Source organism: Cryptococcus neoformans, chromosome 13, assembly GCF_000149245.1.
Source record: "Cryptococcus neoformans var. grubii H99 chromosome 13, complete sequence".
NCBI classification, from domain to species: domain Eukaryota; kingdom Fungi; phylum Basidiomycota; class Tremellomycetes; order Tremellales; family Cryptococcaceae; genus Cryptococcus; species Cryptococcus neoformans.
The window spans coordinates 56,702-76,126 of record NC_026757.1 but is presented as its reverse complement, the minus strand read 5'-3'; the positions used below and the strand labels follow the sequence as shown (position 1 = coordinate 76,126).

Genomic DNA, 19,425 nt, shown 5'->3' with positions numbered 1-19,425 from the left:
TCCAAGCACCTGAGGAATCACTTGTTTGTTCGTTTGTCGGGGCAGCGAGATGTGGACATTTTTCTCTATGCTTGGAATTTGATTGGGACTGCGCTCTTGGTTCTTGTGTCTGCGTTTGCGCAATGTGGATAAGCACCTTTGGTATCACCAATCGTTTGCGAACTTTCCAAATGTGCAGTAAACGCTCGCTCCTCATCCGTCGTCCGTCTAACAATCGATTCTTTCCTTAGAACTGCAGCCAAAACTTTGTTAACACAGTGGCTATAACAATAATTGCGCTATAAATACACTCGATTATGACATCCCGAATGCAATCTATGAAATATAACAAATCCATGGATGACAAATGCGACAAAGGCAGAAATAACACATCGTAACAAGACGTGATGACAGATCGTCAAAACTCATAATAATATACCTCGAATGTAACCGAATTCAATCTATGGTCTTGCACCTTATGTGCCCTCATTGATTTCTTCCTTCATTTTCTCTACCATCGATCTCAACACACTCATACTCAACGGCTTGGTCATCCAATGATCAATACCACATTCGTATAGCCCCTTCCTCTTTTGGTGTTCAGCACTCATGGCCGTTACTGCAATGATCCTTGCTCTCTTCTTCAATTTGATGCTGTGGCTGCTTCCAGGAGATGAACTGACACTTGAAGATCCTGGTGCATGGGCGTTGAGGTCAAGTGATCCTAATGCATTCTCGATTAATTCGGCGGCGATAGGGCTTGAAGGATTGGGAACATCTTTTTCGGCGATCTGACGGACTGTTTCGAGCCGACGCATTTCCGCAGCGGCAGCGAAACCGTCTTTGCGTGGCATCGTTATGTCGAGAAGAACCAAATCAGGTTGAAAAACTGAAAATTGATCCACAGCGTCGACCCCATCAACGGCTTCAGCGAAGCTGCAAGACTAGTTTCGAGTCAGTAATCACGTTCCGACGGTGTACAAAAGAACCCACCACTCGTCGAAGCATGGTCGTCAGGATCTTCCGATTGATCACATTATCCTCCACGACAAGCACTACATTTTATTAGCATTCTATCGGCGTAAATTATTCCTCAAGCTCACCTTTAAGTAAATTAAGGCCTTTCATCGATTGCTTACTGGTTTTGTCCGACTTCCCCTCATTTTTACCATTTACTTCCGTTGTTGAACGGTTGCTAGTTTCGCTAGTCTCGCTAGTCTCACTTCCACCGTACACTGCACTCTCACTAGCTCCATTTGTTCCATTAGCCGAGACTGACGTCCCCGACAGTCCTTCCGTCCCACTACGCGTATCGCTACCGCTTATCGAACTGGAGGACACAGATGGCTGATCTTCATTCTGCATCTCGCTCCCACTTCCCACATCACTCGAGCTACCTCCCTCCAATGTCGCAGGTGGAGCTGTAGATGTTGTAACTGCAGGGTTTGCTGATGTTATCGGACGTGGTTTGAATTCGGCACCTTCACTAAACGGAGCGCTGGCTGATGGTGGTTTTTGAACATGGTCAATAGATGGCCTCGCGCCTATCGCCGCTTCTTCCTTTGCCTCATCACCTCCAACGACGTCTGATACGTATTGCTCAGATTTTCTGGACACGCCAGGAGCAGGATCCATGATACGTCTTACAACGCTAGGTCGTATGGGCCTTGTAAGGTGGATGATAGGAATACGGTCCAGATACTCCTGGTCTTGAGGTGTGAGGAGAGTTGCTGCCGGACTGGAACGCGATTGTAGAGGATTGGTATGGGCATACAAGTGACTTGGAGTGTAAATGGAACCGTATTTAGTCCGGTCCCTTTCCAAAACAATCACTTGCACACAAGGTCTCGCTGATCGACACAATCTCGCCAACTCAGCATCCCTTACTTCTCCCTCCGGCGCCACGATCAAGCTGGCGTAATTGATCTCGGTTACCACTCGGCACTTGTGAAGTTTCAACTGCCGTGTGAGAGACTTGCCGACACGACGTAATGCAGAGTTCTTGGCCGTCGCAAATCCGATGAGATAGATACCATCCGTTCGAATGGCATTCGACTCTTCTATTGCGTCAGGCGCACCATCATTACGACCAAGATCATCTTGGTCGGAGTTGCTATCATCGTTAAGGAATTGAACTGGGACTTCAATATGGACCAATGTACCCTTGCCGGGCGACGAGGCAATGGCGATCTTGCCTCCGATGAGTTCGAGGATGCGTTGAGTGAGTGTGAGGCCAAGTCCAGAACCAGAAATAAAGGGATCCTCCTTGGAAAAAGGTTGAAGGATCTCTCGATCAAGGAAATCGGCAGACACTGCAAGGGATAAGTTAGGGTGATCCAAATCTCCACTTCTCATAAAACTCACTTCCACGTCCACTGTCTTTGATATCGATTGATATTGTGGATACTTTGAGAGAATTATCATAGCCAGTAGGCAAGATGACCTCGCGAGATATGTCTTGGACAGTGATGTGCACATGGCCCCTGCTCGAGAGTCAGCAAAACGCCAGCATGATCCTAAGAAGAATACTTACTTGTCTGTAAATTTGATCGCGTTGTGAATGACCTTCCCAGTAGCTCTCGCCAATGGCCCAATATCTTTGGTCGTTAACCATCCACCCCTCTGCCTCGGCAACACTTCCAGTATGACCTCCACATCCTCCAAACCTTTTCCTCCCAAGGCGCGCCTCGTCTTTGACTCCAACTCCATAGCATCGTCGACCACCTCCTCCAAAGCGGCGGACAAACTGACTGCTCGCGAAGTATCTCGTGGTGTGACGATATCGGGCATTTGGCGGTTCTCATTGCCTTGAGACTCGGACATCTTGCCCACATCCAACGTGTCGATAACGTTCTCCAGAATACCTGCCAGCGATAAACTGTTGCTATCTATCAGATCTAATTGTGCTAGCACCTCTTGTCGATCATCCGCCGATAGCCGTGAAGGCAATTCGCCGGGTGCATCAGAAGACTGTAAAACAGGTTGTAGTGAAGTTCGAAGGATATTCGCGGCAGCATTGATTTGGTGAAGGGGTGTTCTGAGTTCATGACTGGCGGCTGAAGCAAAGTTCAACTGTGCTCGCTCTGCTTGGAGTAACCGTTCCTTTAACACTGATATGGCAAAAATGTTAGTATCAGCCATCGTAGAGAATCAAATCACTCACCAGACGCCAGTAAACTACCAGCAATTGTTTCAACGAACTGCATTGCACCAGCAGGATATGTGTAGAGAGGATCTTTCCAGCACGCGACAACCGCAAATGAGACCTTGATAACAAAGTCAGCATCAAATACCAGACTACACAAAGCGGGGGTATAAAACTGACCTGACCGTCGAAGCCAAATACAGGCAATGCCAAACTCGTCTCAGTACCCGGAGGCATGAGGTGGGTTATGCTAGCGGCGATACCCTCACTATCATCCCGTGTGTACCACATCTTCCTTGTCTACCCGCAGACCATCAGCAAATGTGACAGTGTGAATAACGGGCATCTGTCCACTCACAGTGACATTGCTCGCAATGAAGTCGGCAACAATCTTTCTCGCCGCCGGTGAAGTAGTAAAGTTAAAAGCATAGTTGTCATAGGCACAACTGTAGCCCAGCACTGCTAACTGCAGGTCTCAATTAGTACCTGCAATTAAGAAGAGCAAGAGACTCACTGTATCAACGTCGCCTGACTGCTGTTCTGTACTTTTATTATACCATTTTGACTTTGCTCGCGGTCGAGAAGGAATAAAAAGGACTTGAGGGGTACGAACCGGTGCCATAGGATCGTTCATGGAGTAGGTCGGACGAGCCTGTTTCTTCTTCGAGTCCCAAGGGTTGTCCTCCTCTCCAACAGTCGAAGCGATCGAAGTGCTTTGGTCCATGCTTGAAGACGCCCCAGGTCTGACAGTAGTCGCTCCGCTCCCCGTCATCGTCCCCATCACTGATCCTGCTCGAGTTGATCCACCGCCCGTTGAGGAGTTTTGGTAAGCGGGAAAAAAGACATGGAATTGCGACAGATCGACGACAGCAACAGCGTACGCGTCCAAAGCAAATCGGATCTCTCGACATGCCTCGTCGTAGATATCGACCATCTCATCGCTCTGCTCGTCTGCTCCTCCAATCCGTTTTTGACTCCCTAAGCTTCTTGTCGACCCACTCCCAGATGAACCATCGTTACCAGCTCTGCCACTTCCCATAGGCGTCGAGCCGGAACCAGTTGCCGTACCTGCTGATCTCCCCGCATGCTCTAATGGTCGATGTTTAAGCGAACGTCGTAAAAAGTCCACGGAGATCTGGTGAAGCTTGGCGCTTTCGACAGCAGCTTGTTGAGAGTAAAGTAATTCCAACTCGCTCACTACACACTTTGCAAGATCCGCCAACAGCTCACGCTGATCCTCTCCAAAATCGTCTCTCGGCTTGTCGTCCACTACACACAGAGTCCCGATAATAGCCTCTTTCGACCCTTGTCCTACCCTCAAGGGCGAGCCAGCGTAGAACTGCACTGGTCCTCTCCCTTCATCGACAAGCGGATTCTTCCTAAACCGCCAATCTTTGCTCGCATCGTTAATTACAATACACTGATCTCCGGCTTGTGACATTGTCATTGCGTGATAGCATACTGACATGTCCACCTCGCATGTTCGTGCGCCAAAGCCGATTTCGGAAAGGAACAGCTGTTTGCTTTTGCCGATGACACTGATGACTGCCGCGTTGGTCTTGAAAAATGAAACGGCAAGACGGGCGAGTCTGTCAATGGTTTCAACCTGGAACTTTTCGGCATTTTCAAGGCCAAGTCGTCGAATGACTCGTAGACGCCGTCGGGATGCTTCTTCTGTTTGTCGCGGTGGGGGAAGATATCCGTTCTTCTGAAAATACTCTCTCACTCTAATTCTTTCTGCCGCGAAGTTGTGACCAAGGTCGGCTAGCGAAATAGATGTAGAAGAATTGGTAGCAGAGTCTAATAATGCTGGATCTAATGGCGCATCTCGAGCAGCAGGAAGGAGTGGATCATCAAATGACTGCTCACGTCGACTGACCCAAGACCCTCGCGACCTCGGCCGACGTGCACGTCTTTTACGCAACTTTTTTGATTCTTCTTCAGATGGTTCCCTGTAATCTCCCTTCATTGGCCGAACTTTCACCTTCTTTTCCTGTTTTGATGACGCTTTCTTTCCGCGCTGTGCCTTCATTTTGTACTCGTCACCAAGCTTCTCCACGTTCTCCCGAGTCATATCTGGCGGATGTTTGAACTTTTTCGTCTTTCCCTCCGCGGGTTTGCTTGTAGAACAAGATTGTCCGGGCTCGTTGGTCATGGGAATGTTGGGGATATCAGGATCTTGGTTCGAAGGACCAGAAGAAGACGTATTGAGGTGAATAGCATAGGGCTCCTGACTGTTCTCATCCAGGATATCAGTGTCATCAAGGCTCTTACTGGCAATTGTTTCCAATACTTGAGCTCTGGATGTCTCCGATGAAGCGATGGGAAGGGAAGTTGAAGGCATCTGACCGGACAGAGTGGGAGAAACAGGGAGAACGGATGCTTGGGATACGACATCCTGGCCAACAATGGATTCACCCAGGGCAGATGTCGAGCGTGCTGACTTGGTTGGAAGAAAGGATCGTTGAGTAAGGTCGCCCATGGTGTAGCTAGGAAGAGTTCAGAACTGATGTACTTATTTTATGTTACTAACTCACTCCGTTATGAACCTATCCCATTCTTCCTGTGTCGTAGGTGGACCGCTCACAACATGCTCGACATTCTCAGCTGTAGATGAGGTCTTCTTATTCCGAACCGGGACAGTCGAAGAGGCATCTTGTGAAGGAGGCTTGCTCCCATTGTGATCGGACATACTCCCAATGGCACGAAGGATTATTGGTTTTCAAAAAGATGGAATTTTGAGAAGCCCAGAGCGGGCGTGTTATCATCGATAGATGGTGCTCTCCCGTGTATGGCACACCATACGAATGAGAAAGGTGGACAGATCGTAGAGCGTCGGAGTGTTTCCGAGGGCTTATAGTAAAAATAAAGAAAGCTAAAGTGGAAAAAGAAGAAAGAAAAGAGGAATCAGATTCAGCGGCGAACAAGTCGGACCTTTCGTCTTATTTTCCTTACTTTCTTCTGGCCAGGCACAGCACACGTCGTGGTCTTCGCGCTCGTGGATGATAGAAAACAGTTGAAAAGATAATGCATAACAAAAGGTTTAAGGTGCTGTAGCTGATGTGTAAGATGCAGGAGTAACGAGGCAAGATGGATGGACTGACCTAAAGCAGGCAGCGGCATGGAAGATACGGTTTGTGGGAATCGTGTCTGGTGCGGGGTGACTCCCTCCCTTCCTTTGGTCGATAAGTCACCCATTGCCAAAGCCTACAAATCAGCTGAAACCCTGAAAACAAGTCCCTGACGGTGATCGCCGCTTTTCCACCCAAGTTACAGTAACCTCGCTCTGTCCGTGACGTTCACTGCATCTTAAGCCGCAAGATAGCAACAAAAAAGCGGACCAGTCAACGTATTTAGCGTCACTCAGGATAATAACGTTGCGATCGTCCCGGCGTCGCAGTAATCTCAGATTCTTCATTTTTCCACTTTCTTCGTTTTACGCTCTACAACGCGTTGTTGACGCAGCTCAGTCCTTCCTACTTGCTCCTGGCTCACCCCTTCAATTGTGATCTATTTGATTCTGTGATCGGCCCTTATTAATATTCCGTAATACCTCATACATTTATACATTATAATACATTCATATTCCATATTCCGCCATGATTATTCTATTGACAATCCCAGTTGCCAGTGAGCAGTTTCCTTCAACCATCTCAAACAACGACCTCGTATCGATGACGTTTAGTTCATTGGACGAAGTTTTCTTCCCAGGTATGCGCTACAAGGAGCTCATTATGTAACTGGTATCCGATACTGTACCCCATACAGCATCTGCTTCGCTTTCATTTCTTTGACCGTGCACCGCGTCCCAGCCCAAACCTTCCCCCGATTTCCACCTTTCCATTTTTCATCCGTAATCACGTCACAAACGTAATCATTATGCGGGAGCTTCCCTTATCCCTGAAATGTCCTTGCAGAATTTCGGACCGTTTGGCATGCCATACTGCGCAAAACTGCCGGATATCATCCCACATTATCCATCCGAAAAGTTTCAGCCGACCACGGTACCCCGAAATTCAGCCCAACCTAACGATGCCGAAACGGCAAATAAGCGCCAGAAAAATTTGAACAAGTTGTGAGAAGCTAAGGTAGCGGACGAACGGTGCGATCATGATGGCCGGCTCCTTCGAAGATGAGACGATGATTACTATGTATTGATGCGAGAAATTGCGCCTCGTTCTGTAAGTGAAGATGGTCACCAGCTTCCATTACCTGCATATAGCACCGGCACCCTTAACATCATCAAAGACTCTAAAATGCATACATCGAAAACAGAAAGGATATGCCAGAAGTAAGAAGCAAATTCTGAACACGGTTCCACACGCTGCCACAACTAAGAGAGCACCTTTCTAACCACCTATCCTCTGGACCCCTTCTTTTTGTTAGTAAGGTTGAAGTTGCCCTTCTTTCCCTTCTTCCCCCCTGTCTGTCCGAGAGGGACGTAAGAGTATGGATCAGGTCCTCCTTCGCGTTTGATATCACCACCGGCTCGCTAGAAATAGTTGGTCAGCATCAAGGACTGAGGAATGAGGAGGAAAACATACCTTGGCCCTAAACTCTTCACCAAGCTGTTTCCTCATCTTCTTCCTTTCCCTCAATTTGTTCTCCTTCTTCGCATCCTCCTCATCCAAACCTCTCAAGATATCACCTTCCGCCTCTCGGGCTCGCTTGGTGTTACGATTGAACTTCAAGTTACCTCGAGAATCGCGGTAAGTGCCATCAGCAGTAGTGTTGGCAACGTTAGCCATGAAGGCAGCACCGGCAGAAGCTGAAGGATCGGCCTCGTCGGCAGAGTTGTCATCGGTGATGATGAGTTTTCCGGACTTGTCAGTTTGGAATTTAGAGGCGAGCTGACCGGGTTTACGGCGAGGAGCTTGGAGAGCAGGGTTATTTGCTGCAAGATGTGCGTTAGAGATATGATAATAATTTGAAACAATAGAATGACTTACTAGAGACTCCACCAGCAATTGATCTCGACAGGAGATCCATGGGCTCATCCTCATCGTTTCGGATGTAAACATCCCCTCCCTTCTCTCTTCTTTCTCTCTGCTGTTGCTGTTGCTGTTGCTGTTGTTGCTGAGCTCTCTTGCCCTTGACCTGGCCTTTACCCTGCGCCTGAGTCCGGCCCTTAGCAGGGGCATCCTCATCCTCGTCAGAAGATAAATCGGAGTCGGAGTTGTAAAGGATATCATCGAACGCGTTACCCATACTTTGCCTCTTATCACCTTCTTCCTCATCGCCCTTACCAGCTCGCTTCTTCTTAGCTCGTTCCTTCCTCTTCCTAATACCAATCAGAACCTTCTTCTCCTCGACCTTTTCACCAGCGTTGGCGTAAACTTCGTCGAAGCCGAATCTGCGAATGAGTCGTTCAAAGATATGGATAGTCTTAGATTTGAAGTGATTCTTGTGGTCGTGCACCCAGCCGAGAAGGGCGGGAACGAGTTGCGGAAGGTGAGGGCGAAGAGTAGCGATGGGAAGAGAGACGATGGTGACCTTGGCAAAACCAAGAGCGGATTTGACAATCTCTCGGTTCTTGGAGGTGAGAAAGATGGTGAGAGTCGAGAGGAGTTCGGAAATGGTTTGGTCGGAAACTTGGTCTGTGATCTTGTCAGTAATGCACTCTTAGGATCTGAAGACTAAACATACCTTTGAACTCAAATAGTAACCTTGATAAAGCATTGATGCTCGCACTGATCATATGAGGTGTAGTACCAGTCAAACCAGCAGCGACCATCGTCAAGTACTCCTCTGCACTGGCATCCACTGAAGTGTTCTCCACCTCACCATCCTCCTCCCCTTCAGCTCGGTTGACCTTTCCACCTTTGGCCATCTTCTTGCCCATCTCCACGACGAGTTCGAAACCAGCATCTCTCGCCTTTTCATTGACCTCCTTAGTACCCAACACGGCTTCACTGACCAACTCTGGCAAGACACCAAGCCCGTCCTGAGGAAGAACGTTTACGAGAGTGGTTAACAATTGAAGACGGTCACGCTGGGCACCAGGGCCGATGTGAGGTTGTGAAGAGAGGAGCTTAGACACGAACTCGGCATAGGAGGCGGGAGTGAGAGTGGGAGCCAAGGTCGGTGACTCGAGAAGACGCTTCAAGAGTCGATAGGACTTCTTCTGGACAGTGGCGTCACGGTGGTGCAGCAAGGAAGGAGTGGATGAAGCGTTGAACAATGCTAGAGATTGGGCAAGAGGGAGTTGAGGGACAAAGATGATCAAGAGATCGAGCATGGTGTGGGAGATGGGGCTTTCACCGGCATTGGCAGGCGCAGGAGGAACAGAGAGCGCATTGGACAAGTGAGTGGTAACAGTTTGATATGTCTCAACCAAATCTGAAGGCTCCATAATTCCTACCCAGTGACCAATAACGTCCCCGACCATACCCCTAGATTCACGAGGCATCTTGGAGAACACGTTCAATAATACAGAGACCATATCCTTGGCCAAAGACTTGAGGAGAGCCATGTTCGCCTGAGCATCAATTTGAGAGACGCCGAATTGTTTAAGAAGCTCTTCCTGAGGGGCGGCAGAAGACGCAAGACGGGTGGTAGAGCTAATGAGGAGGGAAAGACCCTTGAGGAGCGAAGGAAGGAGGGTGGGTTGGGTGTAGAGAAGGGAAGTGAGCAAACCGAGGAAAGAAGCATCAAGTCCGTCCTTCATGTCCCGAGGCATATCGCAGAAACCTGGGAAACAGTCCCAAATCTGCCCGACGACAACCTCCCAGATCTTAGCCTCCTGGGCTCTACCCCGTTCTTCGGCGGCAACCTTAAGGGAGAACAGGCGCTCAGACAAAGGACGGAAGTAGGAAGAGAAGAAGGAGAGGGAAGAGTTGGTGTTGTGCGAACGGATAAGGGGGAGCAAATGGGCGCGGCCGGGCTGAGGAGGGGTTCCCGAGCTGTAGATCGTTAGCGAGAAATTTACAGGAAAGTTGAAAAATGCGACTCACGCATCAGGTTCAATATTCAAAGGCAGCACCTCTAAAACACCTTGCACACCGACAACTTCTATGGCACTACCCACAACTCCATCGATCTCATCCTTCCACTCGAACCCTCGCTGAGATCTCAGGTCACCAACTTCCTTGATCAAATCCATCAACAACTCTTGCGCAGCAGCAGGTGCTCGGCCCAAAGGATCGGCTTTGGCTGGAGCGCCAGGGTTGGACCCGAAAGGCAGGACGCGGAGACGAAGGCGGGAAATAAGTGACTCAAGCAGCTTGAGAAGGTGGGGAAGACGGACAGGGTTGGAACCCAAAGCGGAAGTGAGGGAAGAGAGCAACTTCCATAAGAAGGGCGCTCTGCCCTTTTGCCTCGCACCGGGAAGGTGGCTTCCGCCTCGAACATAGCTGAGAGTAGCCAAGATCTGATCATCGGTGATGCAATACCTGATCAAACCGCCTTGACCAAGAGCAGAGACGGCAGCCTCAACAACAGGCTTGGGAGCGTTGGGAGCAAGCAAGATTTCTTTGAAGAGTAAATTCCAAGCTTTGGGCAGGTACGTGGCCAAGGAAGTGGGATCTTGAAGAGACATCTTGATGAGAGCTCCAGCGATGGCTGAGAGATAGGTGGGTATATCGCCGGCGGAAGGGGGAGAGGAAAGCAAGGAGTCAAGGATGGTAGGAAGGTTGGTAAGAACAGAGGGGGTGGGCGAGGCAGCGTCCGACGGAGGAGGAGACAAGAGCAAGGCAAGAAGTGAATAAATTTGAGGTGTGAGGTGGGGGAGGGGAGGGAGAGAGAGGAGCGTCGAGCTAAGCGCCGACAGTTGCTATGTTTCGTCAGACAAGAACTGACGATAGAGAGATGGAATACTTACTTCGTCGCCCCAAACAGCTACCCATCCACGGAGACCCTGTACAACCCAGATAGCCTTCTTCCCTTCCATATCTTCGGCATCCGCAAATCTGGCCTTCTTGCCTCTAGCACCGCCAGTCTTGACTTCTTCTTCAAGGACATTCATCACCCACTCTCGGGCCCTAGCGAGGTAAGGATGTTGCCCAGCGACAACCTTGGGAGGGATGGGAGTGGTGAGCACCTTACGTACACCTTCTTGGGCGAGATGTCGGACCTTTGGACGAGGGTCGAGGTTAAGTTCGAGGAGATAATTCCAAGCCTTCTTAAGAAGAGGCGAGGAGGACAACAATTGAGGGGGTGCAAGGAGGACAACGGCGGTTGTGATTTGCAGAAGTGAGCGTAAAGCTGGGGGATGTTCCAAAGCAGAGTCGTAAAGAGGCAAAATACACTCGAGCAAAGGTGAGAGTTTGGAAAGTACGACCTGGTTGGGGCTCTCCGGAACAACAATAGCGAGCAAGTAAAGTGTGGCAGGGATAAGAGCTCCTTGCCCCATGTTTTCAGTCTCAGCCATGTCCTCATCATCTCCAACTTCATCTGCACAAGCCTTCTCAAGGCATTGGAGAAGAGATGCAAAGTATGCGGTGGAAGAATGGGGAGGAGGTGTGCTGAGAGTGCTGGTGATGGTAGATTCGATGGCGACCAAAAGTTGGGCCGGTTTTGATTGGTGTGCAAGCTGAGAGCCGGTCAAGCGGCGGACTTTTTCCAGCTCGGCGGCGAAGTCAGTCGAGCTCATCCTGCGAAAAGAGCTTTCGAAGGAAATTTTGGATATGAAACAGGGAGAAGAGCGAAATGTGCGAACAAAATCATTCATGGGCGGCGGATGATGGCTGGTGGAAATTTGAGGTGGAGGCAACATCATTAGGGAATGTTTTCTAATCATCCCTTAATGGGATTACTTCTCTAATTAGATTGATATTTGTAACCATATTTGTCCATTACGTAAATGAATACAGTCTTCGTCTCAACAAACTGCTGGCCGAAACTTTTTGCATCTTTTTTGTTCTCTTTTCATTTTCATCTCTTTTTTTAAACCATTTCTTCAATCGCTGTATATTGTCGGACCGTTTCTCTGCCCTTTGAGTGAGTCTCTTCTCCATTGTGTCTTCCTCATTCCTTCCATTCTTCCCCACGCTGGATGAAAAATCTTAACTCAGCTCACTCCGAATGCGACCCCTCAAGGGGTTTTGCTCTGAGGCTAAATTTATCTTCAACCCCCTGATTCTCTCACCCCTTATCCTCTCTTTCTTGCCGGCTTTGTGATTGAGAAGAATCGGTGCTGACTGGTGATTAAGTTGTCGTGTCTAGGTTGTGATTTTTGTTCGAGATCGTAAGATATACCCCATCGCCCTTTTAACTTCAGTATTCCCGTACCAATGTTGTTTGTATGTAAGAGCAATTATTTTAGTTCTCACTACCGCTCTCTCTCCATATTTGTATGCATGCCTCTCGTTCGACCTCCATACCGACTTGCATGTTGTGGTTCTCGGTCGACTACCGCACTGATGTATCACGTTACCTCTACAGTCAGCTGTTATCTCATCTCCTGTGGCATCTTCTGAAGCGATTTTTTTCAATGCATCGCTATTTCCGGAACCTGCAAGACATTGCAAATACGGCCAGATAGTCTCGGCCTTCATTCAACCTCGCTCGTCTTAGCCGGTGGAATCCAGTCGACGGAGAAAACAAACTTCTTCTCTTACCAGCCATCGGCCTTCATGGCCTTCTTACGCCGTGCGCATCGTCACCCATCGTCGTTTTCCTTCAGCGGCCAATAGATCGGCCTTACCAAACCGGAATTATACTTACGGTTCAATCGCCTTTTCTGTACCTTACAAGCATTGTCGTCAGCGTGAACCAACGACCTTTCATCGTTTTTCTTAAATATCGCTAATATTGTCGTTCCGAAAAACAATATGACATCAAAAAGCTTCATTGGCGTTTTACCTTAGTGTACTTGTAGTTCGGCCGGATCATATCCTATCAGGAGTCAGGTAGGTAGATAGGATTACAAAGGAGGATATGACCCATAACAAGAAAGAACTGGATTTGAGAAGGATTGAATTAACACTCCGACCCATCGGATTAACCAAGCTTTGGAAGTTACTATTGTGTCTCATACATTATAGGAAAATGTGCCTTCGCAAATATGATTTGAAAAGATGGCTTCTTGTCGGTATGGCGGATTATAAAACCTGGTTCGGGTTAGCCTTGTCTGCCTCGTCTCTAATCACTAACAAATCAACCTTAACAACAATTTTTTCAACGACAGACCGATAACTAAAACAAAAAATGTCCAACTCCCAATCCTCAACGCCATCCACTGTCGGTGAAGCTAGTAATAGTACTGCCTTCTCCAGCTATCAGTTATTATCTAGTCAATACTTCCCGGACGAATATGTACTGTCCCTTTTTACCTTCAACTTTTTTTCTAATTCATGTTGACTATGATGATTTCTTGTAGGAGTCCAAAGTTCCCCCAGCCGAGACTATTACCACTTCGTCGCCTTCCCAAAGTGGTTCATATATCTCCACGATCAGTAGTTACATCACAAGCGCGTTTTCGTCCTCGAAACCTGAGAACAAGTGAAACTGGTCCAAAAATTGAAAGGACGTATTAAGAGAAACCGAGCAAGGGAGGGATGAAGGGAATAGGGTGTTGGTTAGAGCATTATCAGCAGTAAAAGAAAACTATGAACACGAATGTTGGCCGAACGTCGTCCTTAGTTATTCCCCTGGAGTTTTCCAAACGTTGCTTGTCAGAGAGAGGGGAATATCCTTCCTTGTCTATCACCGCCATTGAAAGAGTGAACATTGATCAGTGACTCGCTAGCTTGTTGAGCGATTGTTCAATAGCTCAACTACAAGTCTGATCGATCGCTCAACAAAACTACGCACACTCATGGCCCAGTTTCCGGGAACACAAGCTCCCAAACTCCAAAGCAGCACGCTCTGTCCAATATCGGAGTTGTTTATAATCATCACCTGGAAGTCAAACTCGATGCTCAATTCTGAATATTGTGTGAGGGCACTTTAACTACCATGTCATAACCGCCGGTATTTAGTTGCATTGAAAGGACGAAGAAAAGTTTTTAATATGGTCGACAGGCACTGGTCGCTTTGATCTTTGCATGTCATATGTATTGAAAGCACTTGGGGATCTTGGGCGCCGGACGATTCCGAACATCCCTTTGACACAAATTGCACGGCTTACGGACCAAGTTCCCCAGAAAACCGGAAGTCCAACCCCTACATTGCAATCCGGATCTCCACGCTGTTCCTCACTGGGCGTTGGCGGACGATATAGGAAGCTCGAACAAATTAGGACTTCTACATGAGGATCTAATGATATTGAAGGGTAGCGTTAATGATCCACCATTTGTCAACTGTCAGGTTTATGTATCATGTTGCCGGTAGTGGTCAAGTCTACGCAGTCGTGGTCCAGAACTTTATTTTATTCACCACTTTTCATGTGCTGCCCAGAAGAAGCGTTCGTTTTCACTTTTTTTTTGTACTTTTCTGCGATTTAAAGGACATCAGAGATTGCACAGCAAATTCCACCAGTCGGCTTTGACGATTATAACCAGCATAGGCATAATCATCCTTTCACCTTTGCACTCTCAAATAGCAATAAACTACGATTGTGCAGAAGATATGCATTCATGAGATTTGCAGCTCTGTAACGCCAATCATCGAATATAGATTACGACGGTTGTTTGACGGCGAACGGCATGGCCGCAAATTTAGAGTTTTGTGGACGGCGATGGATTCCCGTAAACCTACACCCGATTACAATTTTTCTATTGCAATGAAATACCATTACAAATTTGCGGTCAAGATTTTGTATACGATTTTCATTCAATTAGAGGTTTATTTGTATCGTATTCGTAATCCTGACCTCGTCGATCACATGTGTCCGACGACACATATTGGGTGAACGAACATCCAACTTGTCTTTCAGCTTCTTTACAATCTTCTTCTTTGTCGTCTTTCGACGATTATACTCTCAACAGCCTTCAGGGACATTGTCCATAGTATATACCCAAAATACCCAAATTACACCGGACATATATCAGTCAGCTAGTGGCAAAAAAGCGGCGAAATCAACGCGTTGGGAAGAGCCCATCGACCATCCATCACTCAGTATCGACAGCCAAACTTAGGGGTTTTGATTTCCCTCATCGACGAATTGTTTTTCCCATATACGGCTAAAGGTATAATTGACGTAACCAATCAGTCGAACAATATTTTAGCAAGGCGAGATACCCATCGATCATCTGGACTCTGTTTTTATACCACTTGATACCCATTCAAAACGACGAATATCAAGACATCATTCGTCTTCTCGACGAATAATTTTGGGGCATCATGACCTCATCCTCATCACACGAGACTCCCTATCGGCCATACCTTACCCATCCTAATTCTGAACCACGAGTGAGTTGATTGCTGCATTCCCTTAACATTGCTGACTCTACCTCAGCAACCTCGTCCTGCCATGCCAGCAGACTATCCTATGTACTCTCATCCACCTCCTCGGCCGGTTCACGGACATGAGCCAACACGTCCGTACGCTGTCCATCCACCACAATATCAAAATCACTATCGAGACTATTACCAACTACCACCGCAACACTTTCAGCGCGAACACGAGTATACTCATGGCCATAGCCAGTTACCGCCACCTCACCCTCATCATCCTTATTCACATTCGTATTCGCACCCAGCCGGCCCTCAACCGCACATGGTTCCCTACCCAGCGCCTCCTTCCTGGCATCCTGAGCCTCCTTCACCAGCCCATCACCAATCGATCCTTCCTCCTGCGGCCCATCGTGCACCTGTGCCTGAACAATCTACATTTCGCGCAGAAGAGAAACCAAAAGCTGAGAGTTCAAATGTTGCTGCAGCGGGAGATGTCAACCCCCCTCCTAGAAAACGAGGTCGTCCGCGCAAGCACCCACTCCCTGTCATTCCGCCTGACATGAAGAAGGATGACCGGCCATCAGCAGCGAAACAGGGAGTCAAAAAGCGTTCAAGGGGTAGCGAGGAGCACTTGAATGCTGATCAGATGGGCCTGGAGACGGGCAGTGATGAATTGGAAGCTGGTTTGACTTTGGCGGGGTTGAAAAGGAGGGACAGTGCGCCTGCCCCGGTTCCGGATGAAGCTCCAGAATCCGTTAAAAAAGTTAAACAAGAGAACGACGAGGGAAAGGATGAGAAGAAGGAAAAAGAATCTCAGATCAAAAAGAGAGGTGAAGGACTGAAGAGGAGTTGTGCAGAATGTAGACGATTGAAAGCAAAATGCGATCGGGTGTTTCCATGTTCAAACTGTAAGTCTTCTTGTCAGTGAGCGACGCTGACATTTCGTAGGCAGACGGAGAGGATGTGCTTTGGTTTGTCCGGATGGTGATCTCAGCTGCATGAATGGAAAACGGCTTGTTCTCGCCTCGACGAAGCAATTGCATGAAAGGATCCAGCAGCTCGAAGCAGCCCTCTTACAAGCCCATCGCTCGACAACTTCCTCCACCCACCCACTTTTGGCGCCAGAGTACCTTGACGGTGGCTTCGCGTCTTTTCCCAATGCGAATGCGGATAGCAAAGATGAAGAGACTAAATCATCGAAATCACCGAAATCACCACTTCCCGAAGGATCGCCTATACACGCCATGTCTACACCCAGCTTTACCGTCGCGACGCCTCTTTCGTCTGCACCCGCCAACCTTCCTCCGTCTCGTCGCATTGCCGTTCAATCCCTTTTGACCGAAGCTTCTTCTGCGCCTGAAGGGAAGCGCGAGGATGAATGGGCAGGTGAGAATGCAGCTCCAGCGATGATCATCGGCACAGGCCATGCCCATTCTCAACCACCTTCCTCTATTGAAGACCTCAATCAGCGACACCTTGTATTTGAGCGGCTGAAGCGGATTATCAAAGTCCTTCCGTCTAGCGAGGTGACAGCACAAAAGGCAGAGAGATTCTGGGAGACGTCACAATGGTATCAGACTATCCTCCAGCGAGAGGAATTTGAGAGTATCTACTTTCCTGCCGTCTATTCGCCCACCCCTGCCAATCCTCTTTCACCACATAAACTTGCTGTCGTACTTATGGTCCTCACACTTGAAGCTTACCTTGACCTCGAGCGAGACGAAGATGCGCCTCTTGTCGCCACGTACTGGGACGCCGTCCAAGCTTGTTTTGACACCCGTTTCGGCTGGGCAGCGAGTATAGCCGGTACTCAAGCGTTGGCGCTTTGTACGTTGTTTGTCGGTTTTGGGTGGCGCGGTACAAAGGCGAGTAACTTTTACTGGTTACGCCAGATGACTTCGTCTGCTCTCCAGCTTGGGTTGCATCGCGATCCCCACCCGTCGTTCCCGGCGGAAGAGCGAGAGTTTAGGCGTCGGGTTTGGCATGAGGTGTACGTCATTGACTGTTTAATCTGTCTCAATCATGGGCAAAGGGCATCGATTCAGGTAGAGTATATCGAAACGGCGTACCCCAAGGGGGTGTCTCCGTTGGCGTATAAAAAGTATGATTTCATCAGATTGGTGAAGAGTCGGGTGATTGAGGTTGGAAGTTTGCCGGATAGTGCGCCAGCAGGATGGGATAGGGTGGAGGATGTCAAGCGGGTGTTGATGCAGTTCGAGTGGGTTTCTTTTTTTTTTTTTAATTGGGATGACAATCGAGTGCTGATTGGTTCGCCCAAGTGTTACGACGATTCCCTCGGTACACTGCCCATTATTGCGAGGGGAGCCTTTGCCCGATCCTGTAGATGGGTTTTCGGGCGATGATGCAAAGGCATTACAAACGACTACCACATCAAGTATGTCCCCCCTTCTTTATGTGTGTGCTTGCTTTTAAGAGAGCCGCTTGACTGATATACTCCCTGATTTGCAGTGTGCCATTACAAAGCTATGCGTGAGTGTTTATAAAAGAGAAGAGTCCGCAAGACTGGAGACTGACTAAGCTTTTTGACAGTTTACCTCTTCCGACCTTCTCTTCGGCGGCTCATCTCACGGATCCGAGCGTCTCCTCAGTCACCCATAACTCTTTCCTCTGCCGACTATGAGACTATCCAATATACTTATCGCGCATGCCATGCCATCACACTCACATCTTACTACATGTTTCACAAGCACCCGAAATTGATGGCTCGCGCGTGGATGGTATGGGTTCAGACATTTAGTGCGGCGGTCACCATGGCGGCGCTAGCGATTTGGTGTGCGCCGTTCATTGAGGATAAGAAAGTGGGAGAGGTGCGGGGAGGAGAGGCGATTGGGGAAAAGGAAGAGGAGAGTGGGAGTATGGAGTTTGTGAAGGGTGTTTATGGAAGAGTTGAAGGAGGCGTGTGAGATGATCCGGGAGAATGGGTCGAAGCGATCTCAGGGCGTCTTGGTGAGTTTCCTTTTAACTTTTTTTTTTTTTTGAAAAGGAGCCATGCTGATTAGAGATTATAGTCTCTGCTTCCAATCTTGCTCAACCTCGTGTCTAACCGGTACCCTCAAGTGCTTGGTAAACCGGCTTCATCTGCGTGGGCATCAGGGGAAGGGGAGGATATGCTGTTTGCGCTGTTGGGCGGACAGGTAGACGGGGCTGCTAGTCATTATCAGCCTCCTGTTCCGCGAGGGCAGAGTGAAGCACATGGCGAGGGGCAAAAGCAGCAAGAGCAAGGATCACGTTCTCGAGTGCCTTCACAGACTCCTCATCTTTCGTACCCACAAATGTTGACGAAATCCCAACCGCAATCTGCACCTAGCCAAGACACGCCATTGCATACACCTGAACAATCGCAAATGGTCATTTCTTCTGAGCAGCAGGACCAGTCCATGGCGCCATTGTCGATATCACAAAATCCCGCGCAGATGGATGGGAATCCTGGGAATTCTGGACCTGAAATGTTTGCGACTGCGTCGTCATTGTCATTGTCGAATACGCAATCCAACCGACCACAATCTTCAAGCGGTGGGGCGTGGATGATGCCGGTGATGGATTCAAACTGCGGGCCTATCGTTCTCCCGCTCGCTCCTCCCGTCCCGACGTCTACGCCTTTTGATGGGTTTGTCTCTCTGCCCGGTACGTTTTGGGGTCATGGTGGTTTGGGCGGTGCTGGTGGGGGTGGGGATGGCAGCGGGGGTGTGGGTGTGGGTGTGGGTATGACGAATGATTTGGGGATGATGGGTATGTCTCTGCCGGAAGAGTTGTGTTCGGCTCCTCCTCCCGCTTCTGCTCCCCCTGTCGGTACGGCGCCGGAAAGAGGTGCGGCGGACGAAGGGGGGATGATGACGATCATGAACAATCCACCTGAACTTTGGGAAAAGCTGCAAGCGTTTTACGAACCGTCCGCGCCCGTCTTTTGGGAGGGTAATGTCGGGGCTGGGGGTGGAAGTGCGGGGGGTGTGAGTGTGACGATGGGTGGGGGGATGGAGGGATTGTATGGGGGGTTGTATGGGGGG

General features: G+C 48.8%; 3 protein-coding genes and 4 non-coding genes; 4 read left to right on the top strand and 3 right to left on the bottom strand.

Annotated features, from left to right (window-relative positions):
- Positions 1 to 27: 27 nt before the first annotated feature.
- On the top strand, positions 28 to 335 carry CNAG_13105. XR_001046381.1 has 2 exons: positions 28 to 172; positions 231 to 335. It is a non-coding gene; the product is annotated as a hypothetical RNA (non-coding RNA).
- On the bottom strand, positions 271 to 6,125 carry CNAG_06278 (hypothetical protein). XM_012197883.1 has 10 exons: positions 5,662 to 6,125; positions 3,639 to 5,613; positions 3,483 to 3,590; positions 3,305 to 3,424; positions 3,143 to 3,245; positions 2,513 to 3,089; positions 2,344 to 2,462; positions 1,083 to 2,291; positions 973 to 1,034; positions 271 to 923 (listed from the first exon to the last, which is right to left on the bottom strand). The coding sequence occupies exons 1-10, from the start codon at positions 5,814 to 5,816 to the stop codon at positions 456 to 458; spliced, it is 4,896 nt and encodes a 1,631-aa protein (XP_012053273.1). The 5' UTR covers positions 5,817 to 6,125; the 3' UTR covers positions 271 to 455.
- Positions 6,126 to 7,322: 1,197 nt separating this feature from the next.
- CNAG_06277 (ribosomal RNA-processing protein 12) lies at positions 7,323 to 11,771 on the bottom strand. XM_012197984.1 has 6 exons: positions 10,944 to 11,771; positions 10,078 to 10,895; positions 8,771 to 10,026; positions 8,074 to 8,721; positions 7,669 to 8,018; positions 7,323 to 7,616 (listed from the first exon to the last, which is right to left on the bottom strand). Exons 1-6 carry the CDS (start codon positions 11,712 to 11,714, stop codon positions 7,482 to 7,484), a joined length of 3,978 nt encoding a protein of 1,325 aa, XP_012053374.1. The 5' UTR covers positions 11,715 to 11,771; the 3' UTR covers positions 7,323 to 7,481.
- Positions 11,772 to 12,017: 246 nt separating this feature from the next.
- Positions 12,018 to 12,439, top strand: CNAG_13104. XR_001046380.1 has 2 exons: positions 12,018 to 12,061; positions 12,274 to 12,439. It is a non-coding gene; the product is annotated as a hypothetical RNA (non-coding RNA).
- Positions 12,440 to 13,179: 740 nt separating this feature from the next.
- On the top strand, positions 13,180 to 13,691 carry CNAG_13103. XR_001046379.1 has 2 exons: positions 13,180 to 13,378; positions 13,443 to 13,691. It is a non-coding gene; the product is annotated as a hypothetical RNA (non-coding RNA).
- Positions 13,692 to 14,784: 1,093 nt separating this feature from the next.
- CNAG_06276 (hypothetical protein) lies at positions 14,785 to 19,411 on the top strand. Its single transcript, XM_012197882.1, has 7 exons — positions 14,785 to 15,415; positions 15,462 to 16,308; positions 16,349 to 17,618; positions 17,680 to 17,795; positions 17,870 to 17,890; positions 17,951 to 18,367; positions 18,430 to 19,411. The coding sequence occupies exons 1-6, from the start codon at positions 15,347 to 15,349 to the stop codon at positions 18,322 to 18,324; spliced, it is 2,697 nt and encodes an 898-aa protein (XP_012053272.1). The 5' UTR covers positions 14,785 to 15,346; the 3' UTR covers positions 18,325 to 18,367; positions 18,430 to 19,411.
- On the bottom strand, positions 19,108 to 19,345 carry CNAG_13102. XR_001046378.1 has 1 exon: positions 19,108 to 19,345. It is a non-coding gene; the product is annotated as a hypothetical RNA (non-coding RNA).
- Positions 19,412 to 19,425: the final 14 nt, after the last annotated feature.